This window comes from Cavia porcellus, unplaced genomic scaffold (assembly GCF_034190915.1).
Source record: "Cavia porcellus strain 051 isolate PalLab524CR breed Dunkin Hartley unplaced genomic scaffold, mCavPor4.1 scaffold_17, whole genome shotgun sequence".
Classification (NCBI taxonomy): Eukaryota; Metazoa; Chordata; class Mammalia; order Rodentia; family Caviidae; genus Cavia; species Cavia porcellus.
The window spans coordinates 28,553,520-28,568,679 of record NW_026947500.1 but is presented as its reverse complement, the minus strand read 5'-3'; the positions used below and the strand labels follow the sequence as shown (position 1 = coordinate 28,568,679).

The following is a 15,160-nucleotide window of genomic DNA, read 5'->3' as shown; positions in this document are numbered from 1 at the left end:
TGCTAGGAGGCTTGGAGTATCACTTTGAGGATGCTATTCTAGAAGATTCCATGTACAGTCAGCTGTCACATCACAGCTTGAAGGACTGTGGCCCCTTCTGCTCTGCAGTTTCCCCCCTGCCTCCCTTCTGTAGCCAGGACTCTGCCTCCATTTGAAACGGAGCTCTTTGATTCTCCAAGGATCAGCACCAGTGTTCTTGCACATTCCCCACATTTTCAAAGTCAGGCCACAGACTCGGGGCCTCATCTTTTCCCCGGATCTTTTCCCAGGAGAACAGATCTCATGCTTTGTGGGGCAAATGGATGAGAGCCCAACCAGCCTTCTGTGAGTTTGCTATTCAGGGACCATGACTTTTCTAAACAATGTTTTCTTTTTCTGTCTGTGCACACAGAAACCCGCGCAGACCGCAGCAAGAAGCTCTTCAGACACTATACTGTGGGCTCCTACGACAGCCTCGATGCATCCGGGTAAGATGCATTTTCTTCCTTGCCATAACTCTGCTGGTTCTATGTGCGTGTGTGCCATGGACACCCTGGGCCATCTCATGTGGCGCTCTCCAACCCCTTTGGTTTTGTTTGCTTGTGTTCACAGCACTGGGATCATGGGAGCCACTGACTTCCTGTGCAGCCCCGTAGTTGGGGTTGAGCTGCTGCACAATTGGGGGACCCAGGAGAGGCAGGCACCTGTCCGGGGGAAGAGAACACAGTCCCATAACGGGGGTGTAGCAGGTGTGGTGATGCTCCCAGGGGTGCAGTTAAGATGTCCGAATTTCCATTTCACCTCTGTTTCCTGTGCTGTCTACTATTGCTTCTGCGGAGCTGGAGTTTGTATTTGATGGTGTGGCTGCCTGGGTGAGAGAGATTTTTCCACAAAAACTGAACTGCAATAGCAAGGGTAGCAAAGACCTCCTCAGTCTATGTCCTTTCTCTCTGGGACTGTGGGAGAGGCCAACACCAGGGTAGGCCCCTTTTCACACTGGATGTCATAAACAGCTGGATGTGCGGTACCTTTTGTGGCCACTCATCCACTTGTCTCATTAGCTTCTCTACCTCTGAGTGTCCCCAGCAAGAAATGTCTTTGTCCTTTGTTTCCCTTGCAAGCCACAAGTCTCCCTGCATCAGCATCGATCTTAACTGGGGCCACAAGGTGAGGCTTGGCAGCAGGGGGTCTTGAGGAGTCAGCAGGTGAGGCAGGAAGGGGAAGGACACCCATAGGTGACTGCTGCTGGGAGCGTCTGCCCCTGACCCGTGGGTCTTTGGAGAGCCTCGCTCCCCCGCCTCCACCCCACAATCAGATACCTCCAGAGAGGACCTGCCTGTGGAATCAGGTCACCCTTCCCTGATTGCTTCCAAATCCCGGGGCTATGGCGAACACTCAGCTCTTCCCATAGTCCCATCTGCATGCCAAGGGGCTCGACCTTAGTCTGTTTTTTTTATTTTTATTTTTTGAGACAAGCATTACATAACATAAAATGTATGAAGTACAAGATTCACTGGTGTTTAGCATGTTGGTGGTGGTATGTGACAACCACCTCTGTCTGGTTCCAAAAACATTATCTTCACCCCAAGAGAAAGCCCTAAGCCCATGAGCAGTCACCCCCACCTTCCTCCCTGTGGCCCTTGGCAGCCCCCACCTGTCCGCTTTCTGTCTGTATGGATTTGTCTGTCCTGGGTGGGATTTTTACAATGCGGAAGCTCTGCTGCCAGCTTCTGTCACTGAGTACAACATCCCCAGCATGCATCCGCGGTGCAGGGTGTATCCAGCTTTGTTCTCAGCACCCACAGTGTTTCTGTTGTGGTAAAATAGAACATTCAGTTTCTCACCTGAACTGTGTATAAGTGCACAGTTCCGGGTTAAGTGCATTCAGCACCATCCACCTCCAGAACTTCCTGTGAAACCCGTCCCCATTGAACACAGACTCCCACCTCACTCCCCAGCCCTGGCTTCCCCATCCTGCTTTCTGTCTCTGGACATAGCACTTGCCATATCGTGGCTGAGTTAACTGTCCCTGAGTATGATGTCATCAAGGGTTCTCCATGCTGTAGTGTGAGCCAGAATGTTCTTCCTTCTCAAGGCCGGGTGACAATCCTATTTCTTTATTCATTCATCTCGTGTCCCCCACTTGGATGTTGTTAGTGACACTGTTGTGGACTTTGCTCCTATGGTTTGACCATGTTTTCAGTTGTGTGGGCATTTACCAGGGGGTAGGATTGCTGGTCAGATTTGGTGCTAATGCCAACCTCTTCTTCCACCTCTGTCATAACACAGTATGCTGTGTCAGGAGTACCATGCCTACCTAGGGCGGCTGGGGTCCATTCCGGGGGGAAAGTGTGGATGCTCCAGGTCTTGTTCCACTGACCCTACTTTTTATGCCATGTTAGGGATGGAAGCCAGGGCCTTGCACATCCTAGGTAAGTGTTCTACCATAGAGCTCCCATGGCTCACTTTTTGTTTTTGGTACTGGGGATCGAACTCATGACCTTGTACTTACCAGGCAAGTGCTTAAGCTACTGAGCTAAATCCCCGGCCCAAATGGCTCGCTTTTTTACCTTAACATGTTCACAACAGGGCTATAATTCATACATCTCACTGACGAACAACTTGAACCATCATTGGTATGTGCCTGGCTGCACTATGAATGAGTGTACCACTTCTACCAGCAGTGGTATAAGCCACTGATGGGACAGTCACATATGTACTGTTCGTGGTTCAGGTTGGTGGGAACATGTTAAAGTCTTGATGCAATCATACCCTGCTATGAGCATAGTCCCAAAAAGATTCAGGGGTCAGCAGCCACCAGGGCCAGATGCCTGCTGCTCCCACAGAAGACATCAGTCACAGTGGGCCTGGAGTATAGTCACAGCTGGGGGTGGAGAGGCTTCAACCCATACTCCCATCCAGCAAGGAGATCTTGGCAAAGCCAGCATCCACAGTGACCAGGGCTCAGGGACACCCAGGAGAGCCATCACTAAGGCTGCTTGGATAGCTTGGCAGACAAGGAGCAGGGTCGAAGTGAAAAGAGCCCCTTAATTAAAGCTGGAAGGGACCAGGCAATGGATGTCCTCAGGCAGTGGCTTTTGCATAGCCATCTTCCTACAAGGTCACTTGTCTTTAGGAAAGAGCAATGGACAGCCTGTCTTGCTGTCTGTGAGACTGGGTGTGCACTCATGCATGAAGGTACATGTGCACATCTTCATGAGGGTAGATGTGCATGCACACTTGTCAGTTGAATCAAGCGGCTTCACACTGAGGGCCCTTTTCCTGTGAAGGACAGTGGGAGCACCCAACTTGAATGACCTGGGGAAAGGAAGATGGCAGAGCCAGCTGTCTGGGGTCTCATAGCAGAGAAATGTCACATGATTAACAGCAGGCCCAGAGCACATGAGGCACAGGCTGCAAGTTAGCCAACTGAGGACAAGTGGGACACTGTAGCTGTTTAGTGACAGAGTGGCTACCTGTGACACAAGCTCCCCACCACTGAAGAGAGTCAAGCAGGCTGAGTACTCTCATTCCAGAAGGTCACAGAAGGTTGGACCAGGTGACCGCTGAGATCTCTGTCCCTTCTGCATCCTTGCTTTTAGTATCCAGATGAAGGCTTTGGTTTTATGCCCATTCTGAAGACCCACTCTGTGCCAGGAGGTGGAACCACAGAGAAGAGGGCCATCTGGTCACACCAGGGTCAGCTGGTAGCTTTTAAACAAGAGGTAGACTAGAATTCAGGTGAGCCCTGACCTCCCATGGTAGAGGGTCAGATGAGCTGTGGGTTTCTTGTGACCTGACATTATAGTGAGAGAAACTAGGGTCACACCCATGTCATTTATTCATCTTCCTGTGCATCTGCCACCATGCCCTGGTCACAGTACTGATGATGGCCAAGCTCATGACCCTGTACAGGACCAAGCTCATGACCCTTATATCTATTTCATAGGACAGTGCTGTTGGAAAGGGAAAGCCAAGGAATGAAGCTCGCTCTTTACCTTACAAGCAGTAAGCCTGGTCACCAAGGCCCTTGTCCTTTGAGGCCACAATATCACTGCCTAGGACAGGCCTGAGATAGAGAGAGAAACAGCAGGATGGGTTTCCCTGTGGGGACCACTTTCTGCAGAGCTGCTCTGGAAGTGTCCTTGGGAGAGAGAGAAGTTGCTCCCTTGGTGAATGTGCAGCCATTTGAGCCTCCCTGTGAAGATGGCAGCATGACCTCCAGGGCCTCCTTCACTGGCACCAGCAGCCTGGCCTTGGCCAGACTGTGACCGTGACAGGGCCCTGGAGTTTGGGCAGTGTAGGCATTTATGGGCCACAGCTAGCTGGCTCGGGAGAGGAAGAAGCTGGCCATTGGCCCCTGATTGAGCAAGCAGAACATGTCTGGGGGTGGGCCTGCTGCAGTGCAACACAGAGCAGCCAGCAATCCGTTAGCCCACTTCAGAGCCCCTGCTAGAAATGGCCTAATGAGCAGCAGAGACCCAGGGCTTCACCAGCCAATTACCCGCTGTAAGCAGCAGGTCATGTCCAGGCAGGTGGCACATTGGCTGAGGCTGCCCCACTGCAGATACAAATGCAATTAGAGACAATTTAATAGGAAGCAAGACTCGATGAAGAAGTTGAGTCAGGTAGGAATTTCCTCCCCTTCCCACTCTTCTTATGCCAGAAAGTTTGCTCAGGGGCTTGGCAATGAAGAGCCAGATGGCTGAGGCTGTCCATCTAGTCGCTCCAGTTCCTTCCCTCTATCTGCCTAGAGTCACATGAGAGTGGCTGGGAGGACAGGCAGTGATGATCAGGTTAGACAGCAGAGGTCCTGGTGCCACTGCTGTACATTGGCACTGTGGACATATCTAAAGACAGGATGGCACTCGGAATTTTCACTCTTCTTTAATCAGGTCCCAGGTTCATCAGCATGGAACAGCCAGGAAGAGGCTACCAGGGTAGAGGCAGACAGGAAGACCTCATGGTCTCACTTAAGGCTGAACAGGCTCCATCTCTCCACCCTCTCATCTGCCCGTTTCTCTGTACATCCACCCCTCTGTCCACTTACCCCTCATCCATCCACCCATTGGTCCTCATCCACCATCCGGGCAGCCATCTATCCACTCATCCATCTGTTAGTGTCTATCTGTCTATCTTCTATGCAGCCATCCATCTACTCATCTATTCACCCATCCACTCATTCATCTGCCTAACTCTCCATCCACCCCTCCATCTATCCAGTCATCCGCTTAGTCAAACTCTATCCAACCATTCATCCAACAATTTGTGCATCCATCCTTCCATCCACCTACCCATTCTACTCACTAAAAGAGTGTTTATCGAGACGTCATTACTCTGGGAATTAAAGGCACAGAGATAAATAAGACAAGTATAGTGTTTGACTTCATGTAGATTAAAATTTTATTAGTGAAGATAAGCAATAAATTTTACATATAAACAAATCAAACATTTGTACTGTATGATTAAATCCATGAAGCAAATTAGCATTTGTACTGTATGATTAAATCTCATTGGTCCCTTGGGTGCCTTGGGTTAAGCCAACTACACACAGGTAAGCCAGGAGCCAGGAAAAGTCTCTCTGAGGAACTGACTATTTTGTTCCATTTTTTCCTTGTGGAGTATTGGGGTTTGGACATGGTCTTTAATACACTGAACTACATTGCCAGCCCTTTTTAAATGTTGAGACAGGGTCTCACTAAGCCACTAAGTTTCCAAACAGGGCTGGAACTTGGAATCCTCCTGCCTCAGCCTTCCAAGAGTGCTGGAATTGCAGATGTGCATCAGCACGCCTGGTTAAAGAAGTGGCTTTGGAGTTGAAACCTGCAGTTGAAGGGAATCACCCCTGCAGAGGAGGCCCGCAGCAAGTACAGAGTCACAGAGAAAGCAAGGACATAGTGAGCCAGCAGAGTGCAGAGAAAGACTCCGCTTCCTAGGAGCAGTGCGGGTTTTCTCCACCCCTGCCTGGGGTGGGTGACATTGCACATGTAGGGTGCTAGCTGCTAGCGGAAGCAGATAGACCAATGAATGGAAAACAGTGTGGAGACACCGTGTGGCCCAGGCCAAGCAGTGGTGGTGATCTAGGCTGGTGGAGGAGGTGGCTGATGTGAAGCACAGGGTAAAGTTAGAACACACAGGACCGCTGGGCCTGGGCTGCGAGAGAGCATGGAGGCTCGGCTTGGTCTTCTCGTGAATTTTGCCAGAAGGAGCTCTCTGCAAAGCTCCGCACTTGGCAAGGAAGCAAGTGGACATCAGGCCTGGCTGTCATTTGCAGCATGGTGCTCATAACACCTCTTACTCCCCAGCCCAGCCACACAGGCGGTTCCCAGTCCGCTTGGAACCATCACTGGCAGGAAGGTCTATTACCTCCATCCTCAGCAAAACCAATCTTCTCCCCGAGATTGGTTTAAAAGGATAGTAAATTGGGCCTGTTCACCAGGCGAATATCCACTATTCACGGCTGCTTATTTTCATGGCTTTCAAGCCTCATTTTTATATTTTTAAAATTGGTAATGGGAAATAGATATGCTCGGAAAAAGATTCAAAATTTGAGGAAATGATAGTGGAAGGAGCGGGTCTCTCCCCAGCCCCTGCCTTCTATACCTAAGTTCTTTTCCCAGAGAAAACCTCAGTCTCCAGTTCCCAGGGATCTTTCTACAGACAGATTCTGCACAGATCGAGGCGCATGTGTGCATCAGCAGACCCCAGAAACATAAGCCACCTTGTGTTTTCTCTTGGGCTTTCCCACTAAGCCTCTGTGTGACCACGGGCAGCTCGCTGGCCCTCTCGTGCCTTCACTTCCTGCCATATGCAAACCGGGACTCCCTCCAGCCTCTTCCGTCCCCCAGTTGTGCTCGCGCTAAGAATGAATGAATGAGAAAGTATGTTTGGGGCTTGCGACTCCTAAGAGGCATGTGCTATATAAATCCAGAGGGGTGCTGAGTTGTGAGCAGCGTGTGTGGGCAGCTGGCTTTCCTTTGAAACCCTCACTGTGTGTTCTGGAAGTCTGCTTCCATGTGTAGGTAGTAAGAACTGAATGGCAAGAATCTGACTTTTCCCCCTCATTCTTGTTCCACTGTTATTTTGTATTTTTATATATATTTTTTATTAGTCCTGTGAGTTGAAAAGCAGGACTCCAACTCTGAGTGTGTTTGTTCACAGGCACAGTGCAAAAGGAGCATCTTCGGTTTATCTATTTTCTCTCCACTGAGGCTTGGGCCTGGCAATTAATGGAACTCACATGGCTGCCCCTTGGGGACAGAGTTTGGGGCAGGAAAAATCACTTTGCATGTCTTATGTTGGCACAGTTTTAAATTTTTACAAGGACATAGTACTTTTGTAGTGTTTTTTGTAATCAAGAAAAAGAGAAAGCTCTCAGGCCAAAGGTCAAGGAAGATGCAGTAGCATCACGTGGCCAGTCTCTGCCATCTTGCTTCCTCCAGCATGAGGCATATGGCGTCTGGGGATCGGGCTCCACTTGGATGACTTTCTTCCCTGCTATGGTTCCCCCTCAGAGCTGCTCTGCCCTGTGGCCTCCATTGTGATACACAGCGTGCCCAGGGCCAGCGGGACACCAGCGCGCTCTCCTCTCCTTTCTCACCCCTACCCCCGCCCCACACCATCGGTGCCCCTCCAGAGTCCTGCCTTCCCCACTCCCCTTGCCCAGGTCACTGGTCCTCATAACGTCCCATTCTCAGCTCTCCCTTATCGGTTTCCTCCCTTTCAAAACAGTAGTCCAAGGACTCCATGTATGCACAAAAACCAATTCATCCTTTAAAGCAAAACGGTCCTATTCTGAGACAGGGCTCGGAACAGAAAGAAGTCATAGACATCCCTCCTTAAGCATTATCCCTGCACCTCACTGGGCAGGTGGACCACCTGCAACTTTGACCACTTTGTTTTTCTGATGGTTACCTCCCTGGCTTTATAACTGCCCTCCACACCCACGTACCCCACCACACATACACACGCATGCACACAAACACACACACACACACACACACACACACACACACGTACATACACATACATTTCTTAATCTCGTGATAGAAACAGTCTTGCAAGTTTGCTAGAAAAGATGAAGTTATACAGTTCCAACACATCCCATCTTAAATAGTTGTTGGCAGCTTACTAATTGATTGCTCTTAAGGAACTCTGAGATTCCTGTCTCTTGTTTCATGATAGTGTCCCTTGGCCCTTTGTTATAGTTAAGTCTTTAAAATTCTGTCTATAAGTCATATTCAAAAGTTCAAGAGAAAAATAATAATAATAATAATAATAATAATAATAATAATAAGCATAGTAGGTTACTTATCTGTAACCCCAGCAGTTGGGAGGCTGGGGCAAGAGGATTGCCATGAGTTCAAGGCCAATCTACGCTACATAATGGGTTCAAGACCAGCCTGTACTACATAGCAAGAGCCTGCTTAAAGAAACAAACAATAAAAGTGTTTAAACAGTGGGAAGCATTCTAATAGAACTATTTCTCTCAGCACCAACAATGGGAACAGAGCTGTAGTCCTTCACAGAGCCCTGAGGAGAAGGGTCTTCGTAGCACAACCCAGTGGATTCCTTTCTCTTCTTTTCTCTCCGCTGTTCAAAGTAATCCCACCTCTTAGTTAAGATTAGCATATTTTTTTTTTTGCATGATGTTTATTTCTTCTGGAGTTCCCAGGTGCCTTTTTCTTTTCTTGTGGCAGAAGAATTGTGCCTTTCTGAGCATGCCACTAAGCCATGCCCGGGGCATTGCTGAATCCCTGCTGTTCTCACTGGAGTCCTCTGGTGTCCTGCTCAGGCGCTGCCAGCACACGCCATCGTTCCTCAGCTTCCCCTTGTTGAGCTATGGGAGAAGTGATTAGTTTCTCGGTCTTTACCCTTATTCTGCTGGGGCACATCCACAAGTAACGACTTCAAGAAAATGAATCTTGGACCAGGGATAAAGCTCAGCAGCACAGCACCTGCCTGGCAAGTGCAAGGTCCTGAGTTCAAATCCTGGTACCCAAAACAGAAAAAAAGGAATGCGGAGTGTAAATCTCTGTGGCTGAAGTCTTTAGTTTTTAAGAGCTAGGTTCTAGATTTCCAGATTCCAGAATAATTTTTCCTCTAAACTGCAAAAGCATTTTTCCCTGGTCACATTTCCACTTCCTGTTACTGAGAGGTTAAGGTGCTGTCTGATCTCTCTTCCGCTGCAGGTGACCCTTTATTTTCCTCTCTAGAGCCCTGCAGGAGCACATGTCTTCTGTGTCCTGAAATACTGTGGTCTGGGGTCTCAGTGTGGTTTTTTTGTGTCTTCACCGTGTTCAACACCCCCAGAGACCCCCTCAGACTGAAGCGGCTTTATCTCGCAAATATACTTCTGTCTTTCCTTTAGAAATTCTCTCTCTACTTCCCTCCCTCCCTCTCTCTGTCTGTCTCTGTCTCTGTCTCTCCATCTGTCTCTGTCTCTGTCTCTGTCTCTCTCTGTCTCTCTCTCTCTCTCTCTGTCTCTCTGTCTCTCTGTCTCTGTCTCTGTCTCTGTCTCTCTCTCTGTCTCTCTCTCTCTCTCTCTCTCTCTCTCTCTCTCTCTCTGTCTCTCAGTTCTTTCTGGATTTCTTCCCAGACCATTTGAGTTCATCTCAGTTGTCACTTACTCTTTCTCCATTGTTCCATCTCTGCCATTCTGCTCTCTATTCTGGGAAATGTCTCCAATTCCTACTTGTCTGGGTAAGTTAGTATCGTGCCAGCCACTCTGTTATTGTCCGAGAGTTCTTTTCAGTGTCAGAACAAGTTCCTAAAGCTTGAGAGAAGTGAGTTCTGGAAGGCTCCGAGAACGAACCAGATGGTGTAGCTGGGTGGCCAGGTCTCTGCACACAGCTGTCCTGCCCAGTTGACTGCGTGTTCCCTCCAGTCAAACACCTGGAAGAGAAGCCCAGAGTCGTCTTCCTTGCCCTTTTCCTGCCGGAAGCTCATGAGCATGGATGGGTGCAGCTTCTGGCACTAACTCCAGAGCAAGTAGCAGGATCAAGTGAGGGGCGAGTGGGTTTTTGCTCTGGAGTGAGCAGCTGACAGCTTCGTGGAGAGGAGCAGTTCCCAGCAAAGCCATGTGCAAGCCACACTGCACACAGAGGAGGCTCTGCGGTCAGGCTATGGGGCGTTGTAGAGCAGCCAGCCCAGACCTGTGACTCACACAACCCTATTCCTCTGAAGCCTCCCCTGCCCCTGCCCTGGGACCCTGGGTGGGAACACCCACTCCCTTGCACCTTGCATCACCTGAGAATCAGCATTTGCAACTCTGTCTGCTATAGTTGGAGATTCAAATCTGCTGGATAGTTATGGGACAGCCCGGAACTTAGGAGATGTCCTGGTTCTACGCTGGGCCTTGAGTCTTGAGGGAGAGCTGGGGTCTGCTGCTGGGCCACGTTGGGCTCTTCCTTCTCGAGGAGTTGGTGGTTTAACATTCCTTGTCCAGCATGGCATCCCATGTCAGGTACCTAGCTTCTGGGCTTTGGACCACAGCAAGAGGGATTCTTTGAGCTAGTGATAGGCTCAGAGCCTCTGAAAATGCCAGGATTGTTTCTGGTGGGAGACAACAGGGCACTTCTTCATACTGGAAGAAGTCTAGCTCAGAAATTACCCTGCATGGAAGCTGCAGAGCCCTGGGTCTTCTGGGTTTTTCTGGAGCTGCTAGGTACAGTCTCAAGGGAAGCCAGGACCACCCAGACCCCAGTTCAGAGGTGCCCCACTCAGAGAAGCCAGGCAGTTACATGCTGCTGGCCCTTCTGTGGGGCCAGGCAAAAGAGTCGGGCACTCCTGTTCTAAATGCAGTGGTCTCCTTGGGAGCTAGGAGCCCAGACCCTCATCACAAGGGAGGCTCCTGGCTCAGAGCATCCTCAGACCACATTTAGTATATTTCCCAGGTGGCGAGTGGGTGTCTAGGTGGGGGGAGACAGGCAGATGGGTGGGGATGAGGGAGAAGCCACCGAGGAGCTGCTGGGGGAGACTGGCATTTGGGCACACCTCCAGGTCAGCCCTGGCTGAGCCCCCAGGGACCTTTGTGCACACCAGGGGGCCTGCCAGGATGGAGATGCTGAGGCTCAGAGCAGCACATCAGCCTCCTGCTCCCCAGCTCTCAGAGCCACCCAGCAGCAAAAAGAAAGTGTCAGTGCTCATTCTCTCCCGAGGGTTCCATGGCCATGTCTGCCACACCCTGCTCTCTCCACGCTGCGGCTGGCCTTCCTCGTGCCCCTCTCTGACCTCTGCCTTGTTGCCAGTGTGAGTAGCCCTCTATGGCCAGTTGGGGCCGCCCACCAACTCCTGGAGAAGGAAGAGCCCAACGTGGCCCAGCTTGGTGACTACATGCCCATAGTTGACCCTGGCCAGCCGGTGAGAGTCACTCGGCACATCTGTGGTCAGCATCCTCCTTCTCCAGCCCTGAGCTCCAAGCTCAGAGCCCAGCCTGACACAGACCAAGGGAGGCTCTGGAGCTAAGTACAAGCCTGAAGTTCTAGGGGTAAATGCTGGGAATTCAGGTGCTGGGGATCTGGACCCTTCTGGGAAAGCATTCTCTGCCTCAGGTTTTAAAACTGTATCCTTTCTCTACTTGTCAGACAATTTTTTTTCCCAAGCCCTCTCAGAGGAGGACTGAAGTCAGGGAATATAGTCCTCAGTTTCCCTGCCTAAGGGCATGCTGGGATTGTGGTCAGGGATTAGCATCAGAAACAAGGTTGGCCTGGGGTCAGGAGTGACCCCAGGACCTTTGCTTTATCTTTCCATACCAAGATATACTCACCCCATAAAATTCACAAAACCCTGACTCTTCCCCCACTTATCTTTGCGTTAGAGTTGAAAGAAATACTTTAGGGCACTGCTTTTTCCTGATGAGGACACAGAGCCAGAACAAGGTGTATGATCCACAGGAAGGGTCACAACTGCTGACTGGTTCAGGCTGGGATCTGCAGTCTCCTGGAAGGCAGGGCATTGTGCCAGTCCATCCTGCCCGGTGCTGCATCTCTGTCCCTCATTAGTGACCAGGTAGGCCACTTTTTCCCTTCCTTGTGCCTCCTCTTCCTCCCATGACCTCCCTGCCCTGGTGAGGGAAGCTGAGATCTCAAACCACATGCTTTTTGGAAGCCAAGGAGTGGGCCTTGTAACACAGGCTTAGTTTGGGTCCTAGGAGCTGCTTCCTACCTTTCAGGGGCAGTGAGTGGAAGGGACGGAGGGGCCATGAAGGCCTCAGGAGAGTAGAGGTTGTGGATATAAAGAGGGAGAAGCAGGGATGGGGCCAGAGAGCCTTGGCCTCTCATTTGTTCATGCAGGTATACTACATGATGCAGCTCTCCTCTAGATAATAGGCTCAGGTGGCCAGTGTCGCCTTCCATGGTAAAAAGGGGAGCTGACAGATGGGGTGAAGTTAAGGATCTTGAGAGGGAGATGATCCTTGCAGCCCTAACTACTTCTAAGGAAAGATTGGGTAGACCTGGGAGGAGGGAACCCCGGAGCCAGAGTCAGAGACTAGAGAGATGTGGCCACAAGCCAAAGAATTCCTGCAGCCACCAGCAGGAACCCCTGCTGGAAAGGCAGCCAGATGCCAATGCCTCAGCCCTCTCAGGGACATTAGATGATGGACTTCAGTCTCCACAAGTGCAAGGAGATGGAGATGCTGTTCTAAGCCACCAGGTGTGCAGCAATTTGTTACCCTATACACAGGAAGCTCATGTGGCCTGTCTCGGGGAAGGAATGGGCGGAGGGCCTCACTCACAGGAAGGCAGGCATAGAAGGGGCATCAGAGGCAGCAGAGCAGGTGGGCAGAGGGCTGGGCCACATGGAGATGTTATCATGGATGTGTCTAGAGCAGAGAGCTGACTGGAGTTGGGAGAGGGAGAGAGGAATTGGGGCACAGCTGTTGCTAGCCCCTGAGCCGTGAACCTTAGACACACGAAGGCTGGGGAGCCGCAGCCTCACGGGCAGGTGCTGGGAAAGACCCAGCCCTCTCATCTGAGTCCCAGCTTTGCCTGTCTCTAACTGATCCACCAAGGACATGTCACCCCACCCTCCATGCCTCAGCTTCCTCAGCCTGTATGGTGACCGCTGTATGGTGGTCCTTGGCAGTGTCACCTTCGTCCTGTTTCCTCATGCCACCTGGTGCAAATTTCCTCCCAGCACATCTGGTTTTCGTCTGAGAAAGTGACCGAGGAAGGATCCAGGGTGCCACCACCCGCAGGATGGAGTGCAGGCGGCCTTGAACACTATGGGCCCCATGGCCCTTGGCAAAGTGGAAGCTTCTTCCTGTATCTGTCATCTCCCCGGGCTTTTTGCTGGTGCCTGGTGTCTGCCTCAGTTAGGTGGAGGATGTAGAAATACTCAGCAAGCAAGGCCATCACCAGCCCTCTGCCCACAGTGGCTGCCGTGTGGCCAGCCCCGCCCCAGTCTCGATGATGCCAGTGCGTCTTCCTGTGTGTCTTGGGGGCCCCACCCCATACACTGCCACAGGGCCTGTTTCTGCCCTTGCTGCTTGGGGTCCCACTGCTACACCGATGTGTGTGGGTGGTGCCCTCTCTGCTGTAACAGTTCCGTTCTTAGCCGTCTCCTGCTGGTAGGCAGCGCACAGTTCCCATTCGCCGTTACAGCAGCATGGCATCCATGGATACAGAGACCCTACGAGGGGCCTTTCCCCCATTACTAGAACCATGGTCACAAACTGAAATCACCCTTGCCTGTTAACCTCCAAGACGGTTGGCCTACCAGCCTCACACTACACTGTTGAGTCCCCTCACTCTTAGGGGGAACAGCAGTGCCCAAGTGGGGCTGCAGGGCTTCCAGCCTGAGCACCAGACCCTGTTTATAAAACCAGGTGCTGTCCAGTCTTTGATGCCCATGTCCCAGAGCTGTGCAGACCCCACTGGGCCTGGACTATCAGAGGTGGTCTCTGTCACCAAGCGCTGGCTGAGAGCCATTGGAGATACATTTCTCTGTGGGCAGGGGTGTCACTGTGCCAGATTTTGGGTGAGTGGCGAAGCAGCTGTGAGCAGCCTGGGCAATGTGGCCAGCTCCTAAAATGTCTTCCCTCCTCCCCCATGTAAAAGAGGGGTCCGTCCCCAGGAGGCACAGTGGGGACAAGGCAGACACCTGAGTTGGTCACCATCCAGAGTGGCTAAGGCAGTGTCACTGGTGGGCCCAGTGTCCCAGCATGGTCAGGATGAGTGAGGTGGGTTGTGTACCCGTAGGCCTTCAAGGAGATAGTACCTGGGGCCTGGGTTTCATCTTCATCTAATTAGCTCGGGAGCAGGGAGCAGTGAGCTAGCCGTTTAACCTTGCAAGATAAGGTCTCTGCTGTTTCAAGGGGATTCTCTGCATCAGATGCTGGGCTTGCATTGTGTTTTCTGACAGTCTTCTCCAGAATCCTCCCGCACTGGGAGTCACAGGGCCCTCCCACTGGGCTCTGGAGGCCAGAAGAAGCCAGGTGTCCCCAAGCAGCCAAAGTCCCCTCTCAGTCCTCCCTCGAATCAAAGCACCTGTCAACAGGGCTACCAGGACCATGAAGTCAGTGGCCTTTTAAGTGAGTAATTGCATGTGCCATGATTCCTGATGGTTGGTTGTTTCCAGCTCAGGGAGCAGGAGTTGAGCACAATCTCTGGTCTCTACCTGTTTAGATGCGCCCTGCTCCCAAGCCAGTAAGCTCCCTAGTCCTGCTCCGGGTCTCCACCAGGACGGCACCTGGGCTCTGATGAATCACCCCATTACTGATGAGGTTGCTGAGACACCCCTACCCTGTATTGCCAGCCCTTTGTCTCGAGTGTCAGCTGAGGGGGAGGGAGGCTGGTGGAGCGTGGCCAGATGACTCAGCCCATAGGACACCTGCGCCCTAACTCAAGGAACTCATGAGTACTGAGCCCTACGTGGCCAGGGGACTTAAATCTGCAAGTGGGGCCTTGTCCAAAGCTCAGTGATATTAGATTAGAAAATGAGCTGGCATGGTGGTGCATGCCTGTAACCCCTTCACTCTGGGAGGCTAAGGTAGGATGATAACAAGTTTGGATCCAATCTGGGTAATTCAGCAATTTAGAATTTGTCTCTAAAACAAACAAACAAACAAACAAATCTAAGGGCTGAGGAACTAGCCTAGTGCAAATGAAGGCCCTGGGTTCAATCCCCAGGGCTACCAAAAAGAAAACAAAGTAAACAAGCAGAAAAATTAGAAGATGGG

At 51.2% G+C, this 15,160-nt stretch overlaps 1 protein-coding gene across 5 annotated transcripts in view; it reads left to right on the top strand.

Annotated features, from left to right (window-relative positions):
* The window catches only part of Shank2 (SH3 and multiple ankyrin repeat domains 2), a 503,818-nt gene that overhangs the window by 322,495 nt on the left and 166,163 nt on the right, over positions 1 to 15,160 (top strand). For all 5 annotated transcript variants that reach the window (XM_063227696.1, XM_063227697.1, XM_063227700.1 and 2 more), the window contains one exon: positions 392 to 467. In XM_063227696.1, coding sequence (XP_063083766.1) covers positions 392 to 467 — 76 coding nt within the window. The remainder of the gene's footprint in view (positions 1 to 391; positions 468 to 15,160) is intronic.